The 24737-nt window shown below is 36.3% G+C and overlaps 1 protein-coding gene across 1 annotated transcript in view; it reads left to right on the top strand.

Moving 5' to 3' along the window:
- The window catches only part of MAN2A1 (mannosidase, alpha, class 2A, member 1), a 119158-nt gene that overhangs the window by 22683 nt on the left and 71738 nt on the right, over positions 1-24737 (top strand). Inside the window, exons 3-8 of the mRNA XM_014951502.1 lie at positions 261-405; positions 10354-10525; positions 12211-12338; positions 13811-13984; positions 16308-16494; positions 21627-21804. Coding sequence (XP_014806988.1) covers positions 261-405; positions 10354-10525; positions 12211-12338; positions 13811-13984; positions 16308-16494; positions 21627-21804 — 984 coding nt within the window. The remainder of the gene's footprint in view (positions 1-260; positions 406-10353; positions 10526-12210; positions 12339-13810; positions 13985-16307; positions 16495-21626; positions 21805-24737) is intronic.

Here is a 24737-nt window from a genome sequence, read left to right as displayed (position 1 = left end):
CTACTGTTTGTCTAATGAATTTCAGTTTCCTTAGAACAGGGCCTGTCAAAATGTTCCTCTTCCTGCCAGATGAGTGTTAGGTGTCGTAGTGTGGCTTGAAACTAGCTGATGTTTGTCAGTTTTCTATTCATTTGACACTTGGTCTCTCCCTGTATAATGAACAAGGTGATCCATTTTTGATGAAAACAGCTTTGGGTTTTAATAGCAGAACTGTTTTTGTGAATTCATGTTTTATATTTCTTTTACTCTTTTTTTTTCAGATGTTGGATGTCTATGACATTCTTCCTTTTGATAATCCAGATGGTGGTGTGTGGAAGCAAGGATTTGATATCACATACAATGAAAATGAATGGGACAGTGAACCGCTTCAAGTTTTTGTTGTGCCTCACTCACATAATGACCCAGGTAATATTTTAACTGTATTGATTTGACTATCTAGGGCCTTTTGAAATAAGAAATATGTTGCTGTTTCTGTTAAGATTTGGTTTAGTTTTTTTAATATTTTAGGTTAAGTCTAGCCAGTGGCTAAGCAGGTGTGTAATTCAAGTGCCATTCAGTGACAACTGTTATGATAAAAGATGTATGCGTACTTATTTATTTACTAGGAATAGAACTCCAGTATTGATGTTGGAAGGTAATAGGGGTTTTCTGTGTTCATCCTGGTGGTAACCCAGTCAGTCTATTCATTGCTGCATTAAATATGGCCTGTTCTTATTTTGACTTTTTGGACTGTCATAGATATTTAACTCTCAGCCTATGCTTTTTTGGAAGATGTGACAATGGCAAATCTGGGGTTTTTGACTGTAACACTTTCTTTACTGTTTTGTGCTTATCCCTACCCCCAAACCTACAGTGGGATAATATGAAGTCTGGATTTAAACTGAAACCTAGGCATGCTTATATAATTTCACTTCTTCCTCTCCAGTGGATATTTACTGTATAATAATTAAAATGGAGAAGTGTCACTTCATTTTGAAATGACTGTAAAATACACCAAAAAGCAGTGAATTATACTGTTATACTATACGCCTGGTACACGTACACAGACTATGAGAAGCTGGTGAACCTGCTTATTACTGTGGAAAGCCAAAATTTCAGTGATTTAAAATTTTACTGCTGTGTATCTCTCTAACAATTTAATTTGTTTTTTGAAATACTGTGGATCTGAGTGAAGTAAGATATGGGAGTTTCAATATAAGTGACTTTTACTGTTCCATATCTAGCGTTTTCAAAGAAAACAAACACTGGAATTTGAAGGGACTGTATTGTCTGGTTATGACAGCTAAAATAACAAAGTATGGATGTAGTAAAAATATTCAGAGAGAATAGTCAGAGTATAAACCTTGATCTGCCTTTTTGTAGAACTGTCTTTAAACATATGTCCGTTTATTTCTTCTCTGGTAGTTTTCCTGGCTCCTTTCCTAGAAAGAAGCCACAAAGTTATTTGTTGGCTCAGCTGGCCAATAGCACAGGCCGTCAATATCAGGTTATGTTGGAGGAGGCTTTATCATAGTCTCCAGATTTTTAGGTATGTGTCTTTTGGGGCTAGCAGACTGAATAGCTCTATATTGTTCCTATGAGAAGTGTCCCCAAAATAGTGGAATTGTTGGGAAGATGGACACATCTCTTAAAAGCTTCCAAATGAGGATGGCAAGTTACTAAGTTCACTCAGTGAGGAGTGCCTTGAGCTTCGCTACATATTTGGCAAGATTCTTGAAATATTATACCTTCTTTTGGAAAGTAAGAGGGTAACAAAAGGTTTGTCTCTAAGATCAGATACTCTCTCTGTGTATAGCATTATTCTCTGTCAGATTTGGGTTCTTAGTTTGTGTCTGAAAAAACCCAACCAAACAACAAAAACTTAACAAAAAACTCACCCCAAAAAACCTCAAACAAACGAAAGCCCCAAACAAACACCCCCCAACCACAAAACAAACAAAAAAATAGAAGTCCCAAATAAAGTACAACCACACCATAAAAACAAAGAAACAACCAAAAAACCAATCCAAAGCCCTCACCCTTCCACCCCTTCCAAACAAAATTTTCTTAAACTTCGAAGACAGATAAAGCATAGATACTGCTTTATGACCAGAGATAGCCTCACCAAAACCTATTATTCCTGTTTATTTTTCTCTGTTATCAATCATAGAATTGGTTCTTATTTATCCAGGAAGCATGTTTATGATATGTCTGTCCCTTAATTTTACATCTGAATGGTATTTCTTGATATACTTGAGAGCTCCATTTAATGAAGTTTAACGTGATTCTGTCTTGCTCTCTCCAAACATAGGGGTGTGGGCCACAATGAACTTGGCTTCACAGATGGATTTTTACTAGCATTCAGATACCTATCTTTGAGAGAGTTACTCATTAAATCAATAGTAAGGTATTTGTTCTTCCAGCTCTCTGAAAGGAGTCCTCTCTATGACTGCCCTTTCTATAATGAGGTTTGAGAAAAACTGTGAAGTTATGAGAGCTGTCTCTCATCTTTATGGTAAAACTTTTTCTTGCATAGGTTATTCCTAAGAATTTGTCTGAAGTCTTAATGATGTTGTCATTCACCTTTAATAGCTGACTTTCTCACTCGTGTCTAGTTTTGGTTCCTAAGGTCTTCGTCTTTGATACCTAGTTCTTCATGCCTTTACTTGTAAAATTCTGTCAGTCCTTCCTCCAGCAGCAACCAAAATCAAGAAATCTGTACCTCCTCATGCATGCAATCTAAATATCTCCTAGCTTGTTCAGGCTTCTCAGTTGATATCAAGTAGAGTTAAACTGAGATGTAATCCTGGCAAATGTAAAGCATTCCATCACCAAAGGTGATCAGGCTGACTGGTTATTGTTTGCTTTTACAAAGAGTGTTATCATAGAAATCTCCTGACTTGGTACTGCTTTTTGTAAGGACATTTCTGTGGAATTGTGTGCAGTATGAAACTGCATATTAATAAGCACTTAAAAGAAGGAGAATTTATCTGTAACAGAGATCTGAAATCTTTTGTATAGCTAATGGTTACATTATTCCTTTCCCATAGAGGATTAAAAGGCATAGTGCAAAGGAAATGCCTTCTGGCAAAAAAGCTTAAGGCATAATGAACCTATAGTGTAACAATGTACATGAAAAATATTTACCAAGAAATGGGGTCAGTAAAGATATAACTGTATTAACTACAGAAGCTTTAAATTCTCATGACATTATATGTTTTCTTATCTGAGGCTACTTTAATTTTTCACATAACCAGTTATACTAGTGAGAATCTGTAGCTAAAAGGCAAATAAGCTGCTAGAAGGCAAAGAAGCTGCCTTGAAACAGAATCAGTAGTGAAGGGTGGTCTTAAGTTCCAAGTTCTGTTTTTGGGGGATAACTTATGTGCTCTGAAGCACTTTTTGTTGCTAAATTCTGTTAAATCTGAGTTAATTGTCTCTGTGAGTTCAACCAGGACCCACTAACTTGGGGTGTCTATGCTTCTCCCTTCAGTAGCTAGTATATTTATCTGTTATTGGGAAATCAGATATGAGGGTGGGTAGCCTTCATGCTTTCGATTAGTGGCAGGCATAACCGTCTTTTAGTTGCTGGCAGTTGAAGAAGAATGGAGCACCACAGTAGCATGTCTGATTGGGGGAGAACTCACCCAGTGCAGATTAATCTCAAGACATGGAGAGGTGTTCAAAAATAGCTGTGTTGTGTGAGGTTATAGCTGTCGCAGATGGGTGGCATTTCTTTCTGGAGCAGATTAATGAGCAATCGTATAACCTGCTGTGCTGGCAGAGCCCTTGTGTTAGCTCTCATGTGCTTCAACCGCAGTTTCATGTGATGGCCTGAAGTGGATTAGGGAGCTGAGCTCCAGAAGGGAGAACCCTGCTCAGGGACAGTGGTGTTGTCAACCAGCACAACTAGACTTGAAAGATGACGTTCAGATATGACCCGAGGGGTCGAAGGGCACCTTTAGTGTTTCTTGCTCTGTTGGCAGTGATGGTTTTGGTAATGTCTTCTCATAAAATTATTTAAGAATTGAGACTTGAGAGCTTTGTAATATATGCATGTACCAGATCAGAGTATTTTATTGCTTAATGTAGTTGTTTCAGGCCTCGTATAAGCAGTACGCAAATGGAATTGAAAGAGACTACAATAGATTTTCTACTTGCCCCTTCACCTGACCACCCCTAATTTCTGCCGAAGTAAAAATGTATGTGAAAGTGTATGTGCATGTCACGTCTAAATACTACTTTCTAACACTTCATTAATTATCTGTAGCATCAGTAACTTTACCTTACTTGCACTCATGTTAACCCCTTTGTATTATTTAAGACAGTCTCCATTTCTCAAGAGGAAATCTGTATAGCCCTGTGAAGTTAATTGCATTTATAAAAGAAAAGAAAACTTAAGCATGTAAGTTTGATCCTGTTAATACACAATGGAGTTTCAGGTTTGGTTTCTGTTGACCAGATCTGTATATGGTTTTCAGATGTCTTAGTTTTCCTGACATGTTTGGAACACAGAATACTTAGACTGTTGTCTGACTGACCAAAGTGTAAGAAAAGATTAGTATAGAGCTGAAGCAGAAAAGAAAAAACGCTAGTTGAATGACATCTGAAAACTGTAAAACTTTAAAAGTTTCAGACTGTAAATTGAAAGTTCACCAATTAATGTGTTCATGTTGTGTTTTAATAGGAAGATAAAAAATAAAATCAGTCACCACTGTTTGTTTAGAACTTGTTTTCCTTTTTGCAAACAACAACAATATATTTAAGTTTTTGAAAAAAAAAGAAGGAACTATGATAGGTATGTAAAGACTATGAAATATACATTGAATGGTGAACACCTGATTTTTCTATTCTAGAGGAAGATGAGATCTAAGAATAGAGAAACTGGGCATGTCACAAATTTTTCTTGACATGCTGAATTCCAGAAATTTAAATCCTGCTGCTGTCTCACTTCTCTGTTTCTCTGGTTGCATATGAGGTGGTAGGGTTTAGTGAGAGTTTTTCCTTTTTCCTTTTTTATGTGGTTGAGTTGGGGAAGAAAATTTAGGGAAGTTACATTGCAAATTGACAGGACTGCTATATAGAGCACACTTTGAACTCCTGATCAGTATAAATTTTCTTCCCATCTTAGTTATGAGGACAGCAGACTCGATACATACAAAGCAGAAATAGACTTTGCATTGTGTTAGCCTAATACATAAGAAGTCTAATTCTAATTTTTGAAGTACCTCATGGTTCGTGGCAGATTTTGCTTTTAGTGAAATGTGCAATTATTTGAGTTTTTAGCTATGTTTTTGAAATTAAGTGTGATAGATGTGAAATGATTCTTGTCCTTTGAGCAGAGATCTTTTACAAGTTACAGTATGCCATTGGAAAAGTAAATACAGTCATACTTTTCTAATACCTACTTTTACCTAGATGTGTTTATTTCATAGAATATTTTTGGGGAATAATATAAATAAATAGAACATCTTCTATTTATCTTCTTCTGAATCAGACTTAATGCTATAACACAGGGATGTTCCAGGTGGCTTTCTGTCTTATTCTCGTTTATACTACATCAAATACGAAAATGAAAAACAATCTTAGACTGCCTTTAGTTTTAATTTTGAGATAGCCTTATCTGAGAGACATAGAATAGAATCATAGAATCATTTAGGTTGGAAGGGACCTTAAAGATCATCTAGTCCAACCATCAACCTATCTCTGACAAAAAAAATAATTAAGAAATAAGCAATAAAAATAACTAAACCATATTCCTGAGGACCATGTCAACCCATCTTTTGAACGCCTCCAGTAACTGTTATTTTTTAAAATATTGAATCTACAAAAGAGCTAGTGCTAAATTCTTTTCATGTGTAATTGTACTTACTAAAATGTCAGGTAAAACTGAGATTTTGGATTTGTTTCTGGTATTTGCATTATTGTCATTATTGTGTGCCTGTATATCATCGGATAAACATAGAGACCATGCTTAAGTTCTCCGAAGCACTGATAACTCATGCCTACATTCCATTATGTTTTTTATTATTATTTTTAAGAAAAGCTTTTACCATTGCAGCATCACGTGTTATGTGGAACATGGATGTAATTGAGAACTAAAACTTCTTCCTACAGCTTATGATTTCTTTTTATTTCCTTAGCTATGAAAACAGTTACTTAATTGTGTCTTCTTCCAGGAACAAGTTAGTTGAGAATTAAACATAACTGTAAAAAAAAAAAATTAATTTTTTTTACTACCTCAGGTGTACATTTTAAAAATCCAAGAATGGAAGTTCCACTAATTTTGTTACCAAGAGATTGCTTTTATTTTCTGAAAAGCTGTATAACGCTAGCTGAAATCTAATGGTTTTATTTTGTTCTGCCATAAAATTGATAAGTTACTAAGGTTCCTTAAGTTGCAAGAAGCAGCATTGATGTGTGGATTTTAGACTCAGTAAAATGACTTATGATCTACTGTAAAGTAAATCAGAGGTGCATACTGCCCTCAAAAATGCATTTATCTAACAATGAATAGTATTCCATTCACTAGATCTGCATCTTCATTGAAACATTTAATGAGAAATTAGGAATTTCTTTAAGGACACTTTTCCTTCTAAACGTTGGAGGGTGACTTATGGGCGTAAGCTATTGAAAAGTCTTTTTTGTTTTGTTTCAACAGTTAACTTTAAATCAAAAGACAAAAGAAATATAAAAGTGAAAAAAACCCCACCCCACCCAACAGCCTTGTAGATAGGTATAAGCAGTGCTCAAACACTCTTGGTAGTAATGGTTTCATGTTTTCAAAGTTGATTTGCGATTCTTGTCATTATCACATTGTAAAGTGCTTTTACTTGATTAGGTTAATTTTGAATAATGCTAATTTTTCAAATTCTCTTCTGATTTTGTTCTGAAACTTTGCCTGTATGTCTACAACTGTTTCTTAATCATGCTAAGACACAAGAATACCTTTCTGTAGTGCAAGGAGCTGATAGAACTTACAAAGAAAATTGGGCTGGAAGTGTATGCAGGAATGGTGGCAAATCAGTTAATTAAATGCTTCAGGATTTTTTGCATAGAAGTGGATTGCATTGACGTTTGCATTGACAATTCTTGCAGTCTGCTGTCAACCCAAGAAAATTTATATTAACAAAGTGGGGTAAAAAAGTGAAAAACCAGACAACTGGTAAATCTCTTGGGGGGGAGGGGTGGAGGATCAAGTTTCCACACTTTTGGAGACAAACATAAGTGAGGCAATCAAAAGGCAAGCAGCTTAGCACTGTGTATCCTCTATTGCTGTCACATGTGCTGGCAGAAAATGAAAGTAGTTGGCAAAGTCCTGAATACTTACTAAGTCAAGACTGGTGTAATGACATTAAAGACTATTATTTTTTTTCTTGTTACGTTTATATATTGACAAAGTTCCTTATGTAGATTTACACCAACAAGTGTTATTTTGCTGGTATTACCATACTTAGTTTTGCTAATTGCTGTTTTAAACAATTGTATTTTTTACATGTATAAACTTATATCGAGTGTTTTCTGATCCAGATACACTGGTAAACCTTTTCTTTCAAGTTGGGAACAAATTTTTGTTTGTGGATAAGCACAAGAATGAATTGCAGTTGAACTAGATTCTTATGTGTTAGTAGGGCCTGAGATCACAGAATCACAGAATGGTAGTGTTTGGAAGGGACTTTTGGAGATAATCTAGTCCACCGTCCCCTGCCAGATTTAATTCCAAGTGGGCCTTAGCTTTCCTCTTCACATCTCTGCATACTTTGACAATGTTGCTATTTTCCTCCCAAGTGGCCAGTCCCTTTTTTCACATTCTGTAAACTTCCCTCTTCCATTTGAGTTTTTCCAGAAGATCCTTGCTCATCCATGCAGGTCTCCTGCCTCCTTTGCTTGATTTGTTACTCATAGAGATACACCGATCTTAAATTTGGAGGAAGTGGTGCTTGAATATTAATCAGCTCTTTTGGACCCCCCTACCATCTGGAGCACTAACCCTTGGGATTCCTATAAGTATGTCTTTGAAGAGGCTGAAGTTAGCTCTCCTGAAGTCCAGAGCTGTAATCCTGCCCTACTTCTTCCACACAGGATCACGAACTCCACCATCTCATGGTCACTGCAGCCAAGGCTGCCCCCAACCTTTACATCCCCAGTCAGTCCTTCTTTGTGAGTACATGGTCCAGCAGCACACCTCTCCTTGTTGGCTTCTCCACCACCTGTGTCAAAAAGTTATCGCCAGTACTCTGCAGAAATCTCAGGGACTGCTTGTGCTGGGCTCTGTAGTTTTTCCAGCAAATATCAGGGTGGTTGAAGTCCCCCATGAGAACCAGGGCATGTGATTGCGAGGGTACTTCCATCTCTCTGTAGAAGGCCTCATCAACTTCTTCTTCCTGATGTGGTGGTCTGTACTAAACACCCACAACAGTGTCTCCCATATTAGCTTGCCCCTTAATTCTTACCCATAAGCTCTCAACTTGTTCTTCATCCACCCCTAGGCAGAGCTTGATATATTCTGGTTGCTTTCTCACGTATAGAACAACTCTACCACCTTGCCTTGCTGGCCTGGCTTTCCTAAAGTGTACATAGCCATCCCTGACAGCATTCTAGTCATGCAAGCCATCCCACCATATCTCAGTAATTGCAATGAGATGGCCCTGTGACCGCACACAGATCTCAGGTTCTTCCTGTTTATGCTCCATGATGAGTGCGTTGGTGTACAGGCATTTCGGAGTGGCAATTGAGAGTGCAGATTTCCCTGGAGGGGTGCAAGATGTGAAATGATAAATTTAATGTGGTAGTCTTTAGTAGTAAACTTGTAGCTTGCAACTATAAATTAATTTATTCATTGTTACATTCAGCTTTTGATAACTTTTTTTTTTTAGTCTTTATGGCTCCATGCAAAATTGGACAGCTTCTGTAACTCATGGGGTTAAGAGCTATCAATGGCATGAAATTTAACAAGAGCAAATATTGGATTCTGCACCTAGGATGGAGGAAAACTGGGCACAAGTATAAATTATGAGTCTCTGGAGAGCAGCCCTGCAGAAAGGGATCTGGGGGTGTCGGTCAGCAGCCTGCTCAGTAGGAGTCAGCAGTGTGCCCTGGCAGCCATGAGGGCAAACCGCATCCTGGAGTGCATCAAGCAGAGCATGGCCAGCTGGTAAAAGAGGGGATTATCCTGCCGTATTCAGCATTGGCGCGGCCTCACCTGGAGTACTGTGTGCAGTTTTGGGCCTCAAAATGTATGAAGAATGGTTGGATGCTGGAATGGATACTAGAGGAGGGCAGCAAAGCTGGTGAAAGGGTTGGAAGGAATGCCCTGTGTGGAGTGGGTGAGGACTTTGGATTTGCCTAGTTTGGAGAAAAAGAAGCTGAGGAGTCAACTGCTGAGTCCCTTTTGGAAACACCTGAATGAAGATGCCCATACATGACAAGAACTGGTATGAAGAGTAGGAATAGGCCACTTGTGCATTTACTAGCCAGGCTAGTCTGCTTCTTTTTTCCATTTATAGTTGCAGAAAAAACATATCCCTTCCAGGTTCTGGGAGGAAGATACTTGTACTTTCTTGTGGAAGGTTTCAGGAAGGCATTAAAACATTTCATGAAAGGCTTTGCACTGGGGGGTCTGACTATGTAGTTAAAGTTGGATTTTCTTTCACTCTGTGTCTTGCTGATATCTATACAGCTATAACGTGTTTTTTTTCTCAGTCATTGCTAACGAACCCTTTATTCATAAATGATGCTGGACAGGGGATGCAGGGCTTACCGCTGCTTCTTTTGCCCCCATTTTATTTCTTTACCCTCAAGGTCTGCGATGGTTTGTGGGATAACTTAATTTTCTCGTCAAGCTGTAGGTGTAAGAGGCTGCTAGTAAGGATTTTGTTCGGTTGTTTTACAAAAAGTAGGAATGGCGTACATTGACTTTAAAGTCGAAATAAGACATTGAGGGAAGGATTAGGGAGTATTGGGTGTTTGAGTGTTTGGAATAGGGTTTAGACTGGGAAGATGATCTGCTAGTAGATGCTACAGTGCTGTTGTGAGAGATGAGGAAACATAGTGGAAGGTATCAAGGAAGATCAGTTTGCAGGTACGTACATCTTCCTTTTCAACTACTAAATTTGTGCTTAAAAAAAGGACAGTTTTCTAAATCTTCATCAAAGTAGAAAGCCTAATATTCCATATGCTTACACATTTAGGAAATAAAATGTCTAAACTTTGTAAAAAGAAACTCTTGGAGTGTTTCAACAGCACTTCGAACTGTCCACAGCATGTAAAGTTCAGCTTCTTAAGAAAATGCTTCACTTCTTATAGGGAGTGGGAAGAAGGCAGGTCTCTAAGATTGTTGAAAGCAACTTAAATTTCATATATTCTTTTTTTTAGGTTGGCTCAAGACTTTTGATGATTACTTCAGAGATCAGACACAGCATATCTTAAATAACATGGTTATAAAACTGCAAGAAGACAACCGAAGGAAATTTATATGGTCTGAGATTTCTTACTTTTCAAAATGGTGGGATGGAATAGATAGCCAAAAAAAGGATGCTGTTAAAAGGTTTGAACACTGAACTATTTCTTATCTTCCATGTGCAATGTTCTGAGACTCTGTGTATTTGACTACACTGTAAACTTGAGATTTCACTTGTTGCAATGTAGAATTGCTAGAATAATCAACTACCCGAGTTCTGGTATTTTTGGCCTTGGTTTGTTTTCTTTTTCCGGTTACAAAATAAAAATCTGTTTAGACAAGTGAAGACAAATTACTGAAAAAATTGACTAAAAGTTTCCATATACAGCTGTAAAGATGTTATTATAATTGTAAGAGAGTTGTGATTATAAACTTTATTTGAACTCACATTGAAGTATTGGCAATAGAATAAAAATATTTTTTCATATTAGCTATTTATATGTGGTAAGTTTTTCTTCAGTTATAACACAATTGTGAAATGATATTTTTTTTGGTTTTAAAGATGTGTATTTTTTATAAACATGCAGCTGCTTAGATGGTAAAGTAGTGCATGCTCCACACCCTTGCTCTTCTTAGTTATTTTTAAAATTGCTACTCAAAATATAATACAAAAGTAAAAGTTTTGCGTAGATGTTGAGACAAGAAGGCATGCTGCTTGGATAAACTTGAAGTAAGAACATAGTTTGAAGCTTTCAAAAAGGCGTGTGTTGGTTTCTTTGCTTTGCTTTAAGACAGGGTTCAGCACTTCTTAGCTCATCTATGTGATATCCTCCTTCTCATAACCCTGTTCAAGATGCACAAATTGCAGTATACTTTAAGGCTATGAGAGCCTCACAGCTGCAAAAGTTAGGTAATGCTGGAAATCTCGGGAATGACAGAAAACTATCTGTTTAAAAATTTATGTACAATACATGAGTATTAAAGCACAGCTGTTGTTTTTTGAGATTAAAAAGATCCCTTGGAACACAATAAACAGTGAATTATAGTCACTAAGGAATTGTGTCCTTTCTTCAGGGGAATCAGGTATAGGTTAAACTGCCGTAAGACTTACAGAAGCTGCACTGGTGATTATTTTTGCTGTGTGTTTTTCCTTACTCTTAAGTCACATAAATAATAACCATAAGTTTACTGTATTCTTTTCTTGAATTCATTAAACATTTATATGCGAGTGTACAATATAAGTGCTGAAATTACATTATTTAAGTGAAGGAACTACCTGGTGCTGGAATCATGATCATTGTGTTCACTGGCATCTTAATAGAGAGATTGGGTCATCCTATGATCTGTTTCAAGAAGGCATTGTAACAAGGGAGATGGTCTGAAGCCTTTATAGGTACAATAAACTTCAAAGCTCTATGAGCTCTCTAAAACAAGGAGCAATAGATCAAAGATGGGAAGATATTAGTAGTGCTTGAAATGTGCAATGTCTAGGCATCTCGCTCAATTGGCCTGCGGTACTGTCGCACATACACTTTTGTTTTTATAAACTGCAGGAAATAGCCTTCTTCCTGCTTTTAAAAGAAATCACGTATTACGGCACGTACAGTAGAGCTGATAGTTGTCATTCCACAGAGGCATTAAAAAATTCACTGTTCATCTATTTATTCTTTACCTATTTGATTAAAGAAATGTAGTCCAGTGATGGAAGTAGCACAAGCAATTTAGATTTTGGCATTCTGCCTCTACTAAATACCTGCTGGGTATTCAGAAATTGATTTTTAAGAGTGTGTTTTCATATGCAAGATTCTGAACACAATTTACATATTTTTCAGGTTAATGAAAGATGGACAATTTGAAATAGTAACAGGAGGGTGGGTCATGCCTGATGAAGCATCTTCTCATTATTTTGCTTTAATTGACCAACTGATAGAAGGACATCAATGGCTAGAAAAGAACCTCGGTATGTAGCTTGATCTAAAATTTAACTGTGTTAATAGAAAGTCAATTTGAAAATGCTTTTTGTATTTCTGACATGCTTAGAAGACTCTCTACTCTGCTTTCCTGAAACGTTAAATCAGAACACTTACTGGAAGCTATAGGATTGAATCTAACATTTGCAATTACTGTTTGCAGGTAGAAGTTCCAGGATGAACAATTTTACATCATAACATTTTGTCTTCATCAATGAAAGATGTGTAGTATATTAGTATAATAAAACTTAACACTTGATCATTCTGAACTGTAAATTATGTGTCTCTGATGTGTCAGTTTGTTTGCTGTTTCTGTCTTTTGAAAATCATGACAAAGACCTTAAAATGGCTTTAATATCTGCAGACTGTGTATTCATTAGTTTCTCTTACGTAAGGCTTTCAAAAAAAGTAAATTTGAAATTTAGTAGTAGTTGTTGTAGCAGTAGTAGTTACAAAACATAAACCCATTGTAATGTTAGAATTGTTCAGATTTTAAAAAAAGAAAAAGGCTGACTCGCTTTTGAAACTTTAAGGAATTACTGGCTGCAGTACCATTGGCTGAACTGTTTTGGTGGCGTTGGGCATTTTCTTTGTTTAGCTCTATAAGTAGAGATTGTGTTCTGTAAGTAGAGATAACCCTTTTTATACAAAAAATATTGGATAATGATTTTAATAATAAGTTCACATTACTTCATCCAATTAACTGAAATTATTTTGAAAAGCTGTTTTAGTATGTTTTTCTTAAATTGAAATTTTCGTAAATGCAGCTTGCTATAATTTAAGGAGTGGGGGGGGACAGAAGGCCTAATAGAAGGATAATGCATTCCTACTGCTTTTTTGGTAAGGCAGTAAAAACGCGACTAAGGAACCATGTTGAAGAATCAGTAAAAGAAGAGTTAGATATAGATTCTTTATTTGCAAGTATGAAGTTCAGTGAAAGGACAGTATTAATCAACATGATTCTAATGATTGCAAGCCAAATAAATCAAAAGAAAAGTTAGTTCCAAAGCCAGTGAAGGGTAACATTATTTAAATTCATCAAGCTGCAACATCAATCCATCTCCATCCATTCATTTTCTTTCAGCTTTCCTTTCCAGTTGTAACATCTATGAACTACTTAAAGTGAAAAAGGAGATGCATTTCATTATGTCTCCATGTAAAGATGTTTGAAACACAATTGAAATTCTGTAACATAGAGTACTATCTTAGGGTTTTTATGTAGTTAAGCAGAACACTTTGTCTCTAAGACATTTGTTTTTTTCATTAACAGTTTATCTGTTTAATTCTAGCTTGTTAGTTCCAGCATGTGTTCTGCAGGAGGCTTAATACTCGGTTGTGTATTTTAATTTATTTTTCTGGAAATTTTATCTTTAGTGCTCTAATTTGAATTACGTTGATACAGCTTTCTTTGAGTATAAAGTAAAACTTTCTTCCCTTTTTCCATTTTTTCTTTTGTCAACAGGAGTAAAACCAAAGTCTGGTTGGGCAGTTGATCCTTTTGGGCATTCACCAACAATGGCCTATCTTCTGAAACGCACAGGATTTTCCAGTATGCTTATACAGAGAGTTCATTACTCAATTAAAAAGCATTTTTCAACACAGAAGACACTAGAATTTTTTTGGAGACAAAACTGGGGTATGTGTTTTTCCTTTATGTCACTTTATTTTGTTAATTTACACAGGTGAAATGTGGAGAGAACTTGAATAAATACTATAGAAATCTTTACAGAATATATTATTTAGAGCAGTTAGCCTAGACTTAAAAATTTTAGACTTGTGGTTCTTTTAAAAGAAAAGTCATCTAGGTTTAGTTCCAGGATTTATTTTTTTTTTAATAGCAGACAGGTAATGTGAGTACCTGTGTGTTAGGAAAAGGGTTACATAAAAAAACCAACTTTATTATTGCCATTGTTCGTCTGATTTTCCTGTTACTTTACTTTGTTTTGTGCTGTTACTTTCTCTTATTTCTGTTCTCCCACATTCCTTACACGTATATATAAAAAAAGTAAAGGGAGCGGAATATTGTTTTTCCTTTTCTCACTTCTTTGTTTTCTTCCTCCTACTATACTATGTGGAAATAAAGTGGAGAAGAAACAGTTCTTTTGGCGAGGGAAAAAAAAAAAGGCTAAATGAATATTTGAAGATGGAGACATCTATCTTGTTTATTTTCTTACTAAGGAAAAAACTTCTGAACAACCAGTTTTCTGCAACTGGTGTGACAAATTAGCATCATTAATTACAGTAGCTTTCTGTGGACTTGAAATTTGTAAGTTACCTTTAGTCAGAAAAATAGATTAAAAATGTCACCACTTTAATTTGCAATTAAATTCTCACATAAAACCTTATTCTTAGAATAAATATAACTGCTTTTTAAATATTATTTCTGCAATATAGAGTATTAAAGTTTTCTTAAGTAATGGAGTTATTATACCTTAGCAAACTGATGTGTTTGTAAATGAATGTATTTTTCTATATGAATACCTTGTTTTGCTTTGTACTGTACCAGTATTCCAGTAACCTGTATTATGAATGTGTGCTGCTCAGGTTTTGGTATTTCTGTTTTTAAAGTAAGCTAATATGTCACTGCTCTATCAGTACAGAGTCAAACATACATATTTAGTACTTACTATTGAAAGGTGGTGGTGATTTTGAAGCTTTTTAGTTCTTTGTTTTTAATCGGAAGTTGCAGGGAGATTATTCAGACAAACCAATCTGCTGCACAAGTAAACTAAAAATGTACCACTGTGAAAGAATTTTTCAGATACTGACACTTCAGAGATTTGTCTTTCAATGTTGGTGTATGCCACTCAGTGTGCAGAGTACTTAATTGAGAGACCAACATAGTTGCTTAAGTAAATCACATGTATGATCTAGTGTTTGGGCTTTAGAAGAAAGCTTTTCAAAACAGACTACGGATCACAGATTACTGCATACTCATCTGGCATAATATGTAGATGTGGTACCTGAGACAAAGAGAACTTCTGTAGCTGAAAAGTAAATGCATATATTTATGGAATCTTACCTTTTTAGTAATAAGTAAGGAGTAGTAAAATAGGAGTTTTTAAATGAGAGATCTGGTTTGCATCTGTGCATACTTATGCTGTTTAAGGTTTTGCGTATTGTTAACAAACTTAAGAGCCAGGTTCTTTGGAACCTCTACAGCATTCATTCCTTTTCTTCAGCATAAAATTGCTGTAAGTTGTTTGTGCTGGGAATAGGGAAGCAGCATTTGGGTGTTTTACCAGCTAAGTAAACTCAAGGTTCTCTTAAAATTTATGAGAACTTCATGTTCTCTCTAAAGCTAAATTTTGAAAGATTTTATTTTGAGACTTGAGAAAGTATGGGTAGATCTCTGCTCCTGGTGTGTCAAACGTAAGGGAATGGACTGACTAGTGGGAAAAGTTGGGATTGCAAAGATGGTCTCAGAAGTGCATAAAATTTGCAGAAGCATAGACTCTGTCGACAAGTACATAGAATCGTGCTGTTAATGTGTTAAAGTGAAATGTTCAAGAAATTAGTATATTGCTAAGGCCAACCAATTAAAATGTTGTGATAATGATGTGATGACAGCAGGATAGTTGGGTTTTGGAACTTTTTTGTTTGTTTGTTTTGTTGGTGTTGTTTGGTTTCAGTATGAAAGACGTTTTGTTCACCTCTAAAATTCTGGAAATAATGAGACCTATCTGGGTAAAAAAAACCCCTAACATTCTGCTCCTGTCTTTCTCAACCAGCTGGTTCTTGATTGGAACATGCCAATCTTGGTTGTATCTCTGTTTTTAGCCTTTTTTAATGTAAGGTACATACAAAGATAGACTCCAGGTATGGCTATTTAAAGCAAGGAATTGTCTTGATCTGATGTTTTTAATACCAGTCTTGGACTAAGAGTGTGGAACTGATCTAGTTTTGGCAAATCTGAGAGGATTTATTTTAAAGATGTGCTCTGTGTATCTTAATTCCAGATTTGGGATCCAGTACAGATATCCTTTGTCATATGATGCCTTTCTATAGCTATGATATTCCTCATACTTGTGGTCCAGATCCAAAAATCTGCTGCCAATTTGATTTCAAACGTCTTCCTGGAGGAAGAGTAAGCTGTCCGTGGAGAGTTCCGCCAGAAGCCATTCATGCTGGAAATGTTCAGCACAGGTACAGTTTTTACATAGCCTGCAAGGGACTAAGTTTAAAAAAGAATAAATTCATGCTGGTCAAAGCTGGTATGTAGCATAGCTTGGTGAATTTATATACTACTTGATACAAATTTCTCGCAGGAAGATGATACCTGTTGCTTAGTCTAATGTTTGCTCATAATTGACAGTGAAATTTGGAGATAGGTTATGATTAAGGAAGATGCGTTAATTTTTTTTCCAGTAATAATGCCTGAGTCTATTACTAGCTCTGTATGCTAGACAGAACATGGTCATCTGGTTATAGTTATGGTACTGGTTTACTGTAGATTTATGAATTCTATGAATAGGCAGTGATTTGTCTCCTGCCAGTGGAAGACTTAAGGGGCAGCATGGTATGGTATGCTGTAACTGTAAACGGTGAGGTATTTTTTGTAGTATATCTTTGCAAAACTTGGCAATCTGTGACTTACGTTTACCGAAGTAGACACCTTAAGTGAATCTGAGTCCTATGTCTTACATGTCCTGGGCAGGGGAGGGGAATCATATTAACCTCAATTTTATTTTTCAAACAGAAACACTGAGTTGTTTTGCCACTGGTAAGAATCAAGTTTACAGTTTTACAAAACTACTTTTCACTTTCGGGAGGGGGGGGGTTAGGGTGGGGAGCTACCCCAAAACAGAAAGGGGAAAAATAAAAGGGAAGATAAAACTGCTAGAGGTCCTGTTAATATCTTCAGGCATTCAAATCATCCCAAGTTCAAGAGTTAGAAATGTAGGTAGGTTTTTACAATTCTTGCAAATTGCTGAGTGTAACAATGGATAGCGGGATGACTTTTTGTTTCTAGTCTTGATACTGAGGTCTTGAAGTGATGATCTGATGATGATGTGTTGGTTGTCTACATGTCAAGTCTGTGTGTTCTTCTTCTGAGTATGAATTTTGCCAAGCATCTTGAAAACTGCACTTTGTCAGTAGAATTAAATTATGAAGTTTTATTGAAGATAAAATCAAAATAAAACAGAACACATCACAATTATCATATTTTAAGGTAGAAATTGGAATAATGATAGGAGAAAGTAATTTTCTTTACAATTAGAAAAATGAAAGCTGAAGTTGACAGAACAGTAGAGCTAATAGAAGAATCATTGTGACACACCCAGTGCTTATACAATGTGAAGAAAAGCTCACATGCCTATTAATCAAAGTTGTAAAAAGAAAAATCTTGAATATGTATCCCAATTAGCTGAGACAAATATTTGTAGAAGAGTAACAGTTTGTTTAGCAAGTAACTGGAACATACAGGCTATAAATACACTGTAGAGAGCCTGCTTGGAATGCTTTTTAAGGTTTTTGTTTTTCAATTAGATCTTAATTTATCCCTGCACTTCCAAGATGCAACCTTTGCATAACAATCTAATTTGACCTTGTAAGATGATATGGTTCTTTTACCATGTCATATGAAATTGAAGAATAGAAGAAATGGAGTAGGTATGTAGTTAATGTATGATTGAATCGAAGAGATTGTCATCTCGGTGTGGTCTCTGAAACTTAATTTTTTTTCAGCAGCTTTTTATAGACAAAAACTGTTTTGGTCTCCAGCAGGGAGTTTAAAGAGCAGTACTATAATATCTAAGGTAATACCTAAGGAAAAGTAAAAACTAAAACATGGTCTTTGAGTTCGGAGCCTGACCTTGTGCTTGGCCTTGTTGAACCTCATGAGGTTCACATGGACCCACTTCTCAAGCTTATCCAGGTCCCCCTGGATGGCATCCTATCCCTCAGGCATGTCAACTACACCCCTCATCTTGGTGTCATCTGCAAACTTGCTGAGGGTGCACTTGATCCCACTTTCTGTGTCATTGATGAAGATACTGAACAGTACAGGTACACTACGGACCCCTGAGGGTGGACATCTCTCATCACTGATCTCCCTCTGGCCATTGAGCCATCGACCACTACCCTGTGCATGCAACTGTCCAGCCAGTTCCTGATGCACTGAACAGTCCACTCATCAGATCTATATATCTCCAATTTAGAGAGAAGAATGTTGTCAGGCACCATGTCAAAGGCCTTACAGAAGTCCACATGCATCACTTCCCTGTCCTCCATGTGCCTTGGTGTGGAATGTTGAAGTTCTAGCTTCTGAAGCTAGCAAGAAAAAACAGCTATTGGTGTTTTTTCCTTGAATGGGAATAAGTTCTTTTGTTAGAGGAAACATAGCTTGTTTTGGTGTGTGTGTCTCTCCCATGTGTGGGAATAGCAAAGGATCTGTACTCCAAGTTATATTATTCAGAGAAGGAGTAGAAAATGGAGTTTCCCCTTCGCCTCCTACTGTTGAAGAGCCCAATTTTATGCTTCAGCTTTTTTCTCTTTAGGGTTGGTGATATTGCACAACGGGCAACTGGCATTTAGAATTACATTGCTGATGTGGCTTCAGTGGTTAATGTTTGTGATTGCAAGCCTCAAGAATCTGAGATCACCCCCTTAGGAAATACTAATCTTGTCTGCATAGCCATCTCCTCCACAAAATTACGTGAACAGAAAACTGCCAGTCCACCAAATAGTTTTGTTCTGTAATTGGGATAGTTGGGCAGAGTGAGTCCCGAACGCTCAATGTGCAGTATGGACTGAAGTAGTAAGGACTGTGAAGCCATCACCACTGTCAAACCTGTCACATAGGACTTGCTATAGCTGCTGCAAAATTTCTTGGGATTCCCACAGATTCTGGGTGGCTACTACTACTCCTCCTTTGACACAAGAAGGGGCAAAACCAACTGTTTTATTTGTTTCAATAGATTTTAGGCAAACATTTGGAATTTTTGCATTAAAAGAACATACTTGTCATACAAAGGGGTATTCTTCATTTCTGAAAGGTCTTAAGCTTTCAAGTGATAATTTGAAAGCTTCCAAAAGAAAGGTGAAAAATATTCTTGACAATGTTACTGATAATGTTGTTATACTTCAGTGTTGTCAAATAAGAGTGCAGTTGGGGTTGCATTGAGAACTGCATAGTGTCTTGTGTACAATTGCAAGAACTTGTGATTGTATAGAACCAAAAATCTGAGTTTTTTAAAAAATTGTACAATGGAGTTCCTGCTGATATGTTATAATTACAGTGCTACAAAAAGTTTATCATGACTGATCTATTTGGCTTTAAAATTTTCATTGAGATAGTCAGGATAAATGTACATCAAAACATATTTAATACTGTCTTTCTGGGGATCTAAAAGGAGAAAGCATTGGTGAGACTTTGTGGAGTCTATTTTTTTTATTTTTTTTTTTCTCCAGAAGTATTTTTCATCTTCAGCTGATTCTGTCAGGGGCTTTCTGCTGATTATTTCTCACTTCTGTATGAAATAATGATTTAGGAAGTTATTTGAGAGAAGCTTCAGAAGATATACCTGACTCAGAACATCTAATTTTTCTTTGGTGTTTTTGCAATTGAAACTGGTTTGTAATGGAGGAAGATCCTGATGCCCCCTTGAAAACACCTAATAATCCTACAGTTATGGGTACTTTGAAGAAGGGGAGAAGAGCAGTACTGATGAATTTTGCAGGAGTTTTGGAAAGAAACTAGACGACTTTGAAGAGAGATGTCAAAGTCAAATATGTTAACTGTAACCTTTCCTGAAGTCCTGTATTTTTCAGGATGGTCTAAAATAATGTATATTTCCAATTGTAGGCTGTGTGTGGAAAATTTGAGTTAGGCTGGCTTCTTAGAAGGTAGGATTACAAAGTCTTGTGTTGTGCCAACTGTTCTGTTAGTTACGTGGAGAGGAAGTTCTTATGTGTAGATCAGCAGCCTATTGAAAGTCATGGAAAATACTAATTCAAGTAAAAATATTTCGTAATCTGAACTATAAGTCAGACTACAGGCAGAGAGAGGGAGAAGCTACTAGGTGGGTCTACTGTAGTCTCAGCAGAACTATGTAGATCCTTAACGAAAGATGTGGTGCCCTCTTTCTCCCTCCAGAATACACTCAGACTTTGTGTTTACTAAATACTTCTATAATCTGATAAACATACCCTGATTTACTGGTCAAAGAAATATGGGTCTCAAATATATTGGACTAGATTCAATTCTCACATAAATGTTTATATAACAAATCTTCAAGGTTGTGAGTTGAAAACAGATTTCAGTAGACCATCCATTAAAAAGACTTGTAGAAACAAAAAGCTCACTGGAATCTGGATTTTGCTGGTATTTTGTCTTTAAAATGTTGTCAGTTGTATTCCTGTTTTCTTAAGTATGTTAGTATAGTTATACTCTCTACTAAAATTATTTTCATAACTTTATTAGAGAGGACCAGCATCTGAAGTTTTTGGCAGTGATTGTGGTTGGGAAGGGGAGGGAGGGGGAAATAGAATTTTCCAGTAACCCAGACTTGTAACTTTTAATGCATTGCTGCTTAATGACAGAACTGATATTTTGCCTGTCAAAGAGTTAGCAGGTGCCAAAGGATAATTTTACTGCCTTTTTTCTGTGTGTTCATGTGTGGAGTTTTTTGTGTGGTTTTATGTTGTGGTTTGGTTTTTTTTTTTAAGGCCAAAAGCAGTGGATTTAATTTTTTAGGACATGCTTAAACCTTAAGAGGGCTGACTCTGAGAAGGGGAAACAGTGATTTTTAGTAGTGAACTTCCTCCAGAATTTTTTTGTTTGTTTTGGCAAGGCTGGAGCTCTTCAGAGATTAATTTATGGACAGATTTTCTGTCAAGGACAGGAAGATAGGAAGCAAAGTATCCAAAGGAATTACCAGAGGGGATGAGAAGAGCTTGCTTATTATTGTAAATAGGGGTTGAAGAGGATTAGGATTGTTATCTAAATATAAAGCAGGTAAACATAATTTAAGGTGAAGGTTAGTTTTGGCACAAGAACAAATTGATGCAGACTGACCTACTGTTTGAGATGGAACTTGATAAGCTTATAGGAGGATTTAATTAGCATAGCGTTTGCAACAATAGTAGGTTGAATGTGGTGTCTCAGTGGGGGGATTTGCATCCAGCTTTTTGACAAAATGAGATAGCAAGAGTTTTGTATGTCTTGTTTAGGGTCACCCTAATGCGCAACTTGATACCTAAGAATTGTTTTGTCAAAAATTGACCTTTATTCTTCTGTTTTCTAAAATTGCCTTCTTTTTCCCCCTCCCCTCAAGGGCTTGGATGATTTTAGATCAGTACAGAAAGAAGTCAAAGCTTTTCCGTACTAAAGTTCTGTTGGCTCCACTAGGGGATGATTTCCGCTATGTTGAGAGCTCAGAATGGGATCAGCAGTACCAGAATTATCAGAAGCTGTTTGATTATATGAATTCTCAACCCGAGTGGCATGTCAAGGTAAATGCAACACTTTTTCTGGTTTGTGGAGAAAACAATATTTTCCAGTATTGTGAGATTCTTCATGCAAATATATTGTGGTTAGGTTTTGGGGTTTTTTGTGTTTGTTTGGTTGTGTTTGTTGTTTTTTTTTTTAAACTGTGGAGTTTTAAGTATATTATTTAACAGCAGATCAGTTTGTCCTGGCAGTTTACATTTTTTTTGCCTTTACCACCTTCTCTCCCTCCAAAACAAAAGCTATTATATTAATAATAGCTGCTTGAAAACTGTAAATAGTATCCAAACCTGATTATTTTGGAGAACAGCTGTTAGGTTTGATTGTTTTCTTAGTACTCTTGTTTTCACAGGCTTCAGGCATTGCTATTTAAGGCTCAGGGGCTTTGTTATTTAATACTATTGTATTTTTTCATTAGAAGTTCAAGCAAATTTTTTTGCTTTGCTTGGGTGCTCTTGGTTTTATCTCCCAAAACAAACGAGCAAATATTCCTAAGAGGTGCCGTTGCTGGCACATGTTGTTGAGTACAATAAAATCCAAGAGACTGACTTGGCTACAAAAGGACTGAGGATAGTAACGCAATTATCAGATGAGATACCACTTTAAATCATTAATTATGTTTGAGTGTTATAATACACATTCATACATTCTACTGTGTAAGATGACTACTTCAGAGATTTCTTGTCTATAGATGTTTTGTGTACTTTGACAGCTTTCCATTACCTTTCAGCATGGGAATAAGAACCCATAACCTAATAATAACCCTAACCTGCACTGGGTGATATCTTCTTGGGCAAAAATTGCAGTCTTCAGCTCTGAGGTCATTCTTCAAGGGCCACTCCTGTCCTGAGGCATCTGAAAGACCCTTATCTAAAAGGTTCTGCTCAGCCCATTTTCAAGGCCTCTAGACGTCTATTTCATTAGCCCTGGCTTGCCAGCCTGCATTAATGCCTTGGGAATCATACCAGCCCTTGGGGCCTTTGTAGACTCTCCAACCCTTTTTCTGGTCTTAATATCCAGGCAAAAACTTATGTGATACTCTGATTCAGCCACTTCATACTTAAGGTACTTTTCTCAGCTGGAGCACTGTTGGCATTGGAGCACATCTTTAATTTTTTTTATTTCCTTGGGTTTTTTTGGGGGGATTAGTAATTGTTTTTTTTTTCTTGTTTAATGTTTGATTTTGCTTGTTTATTTGTTCTTTTTATAAACTGATGAACTGATGTCGTTTATCCTTAAAACATACAAGCTTAAGCGGAGAACTTTCACATTCTTCTACAGTTTCTCCCATGGAGTATGACTCCAAAGACAAGTAAGAGGTCACACGTAGCTTCCTAAGAACCTAGATTGTGTAAAGGAAGAGTTCACATTTCTTCCTTAAGTGCTGAGATGCCTAGGATATTCTACTTACACAAGGGACTGACTATTCTGCCTTTATGATTTTATGAGACATCCACCTTTTCAGGCAAATTTGAGATGTTTGTCTAGTAGACGTGTCTGTTAGCACTGAGAGTCTTATGCCAGCCACTCTTCTGTGTGTGGTAGATTACTTTAAAAGGTACCTATGTTGCTCTCAGGGATTTTAATCTCCCATTTGTATATTATACATAAATCAAGATGAGACTTTTTGTATGCCAATAGAAGATTGCCAGATTATTTCACTGTTTCCACTCACCTGAATAAGTTGTCTCCAACTTTATTGGCTCCTCTGGTGAGGTTTTCTTCCTCTGATTTAACCCAGCACACAGAAGGGAGGCCATCTATACCTGATTTCTCTTGTTCCATTGATATACTTTTTTTTCTGAATTCTGTCTTGTAGGTGTCTGTGATAGTGAGGGAAAAGGCCTAGAGGTCTCTGATAAGGCAAACATCAGTAATATTGGGGTTTCTGTGGCAGTATGTCTTTCTCTGCTTTACTGCCATTCAAAGTAGCAATTTACATATTCTAGCCAGCTAACGGATACTTGGATCTTCAAATGATTTTGAAGAGTGGATACTGTTTGGTCTTTGGTTGTGTTTTTTTAATGCTGAAATAGTGTATCTTTGTTGTCACAGTCCTTATATTCCAAGTCACTTTTAAAAGATTTTTTTTTTCTAAAAGCTTGTTTTCTGGTGTTGTTAATTGTAGCATGTTACTTTGTATGCTTGTTATTGAAATAAAAATCAATGCCCCAAGAGAAACCCAGAAAAGTGACTTAATTTAAATTTGAAGATTTATCACTGTAGTTTGTTTTGAGGATACTTGTGGTAATGTGATCTTCTGTGCTTTTCCAACTTCCATTAATTGTTCTTCCATTCTCATTCAAAATCTGATTTGCCATCTATGCCTTCTTTAACAACATCTCTCAATGCTAGCAACACGGACATCAGTCCTTCTCCCTTTTTTATTTTCCTCCCTCTTTTGACCTACCCTGAAGAGGGCTGTTACTGCCTTATTTGAGCATTTTAAAAAATGACCAGAAGATAATGAATTTTTAGTACTCCCCCATGTTACATCTTGAAACACAATTTCTTTGTATATAGTTTTAAGAAAAAAAAAATCTTCTGAAAGCAAATGCTTATTTTTTGTTCAACAATCATCTTGGATTAAGCATATGTTGGAGATCTGGAGCACAACAGAGTTAGTTTTGAAAATGCAAGATTAAGACAACTATGTTCTTGTTGTATTACATTATTTATTTGGTCTAAGCATCTACTTATATAATATAAGATATTGCTTACCTCTATAAAAGAATTAATCACAAAACTCAAAAGAATGCTTTATTTGTTGAGTTTTAGCCTGTATTTTAGATACTGATTTATACTTAAAAAAAAAAAAAGTGTTTCATATTTCATGAATCATAGAATAGTTTGGGTTGGAAGGGAGCTTTAACAGTCATCTAGTGCAACCCCCTTTCAATGAGTAGGGACATCTCCAATTATATCAGGTTGCTCAAAG

The sequence above is a fragment of the Calidris pugnax genome, unplaced genomic scaffold (genome assembly GCF_001431845.1).
Source record: "Calidris pugnax isolate Ruff unplaced genomic scaffold, ASM143184v1 scaffold148, whole genome shotgun sequence".
Taxonomy (NCBI): Eukaryota; Metazoa; Chordata; class Aves; order Charadriiformes; family Scolopacidae; genus Calidris; species Calidris pugnax.
This window is presented reverse-complemented; position numbering and strand designations above follow the sequence as displayed.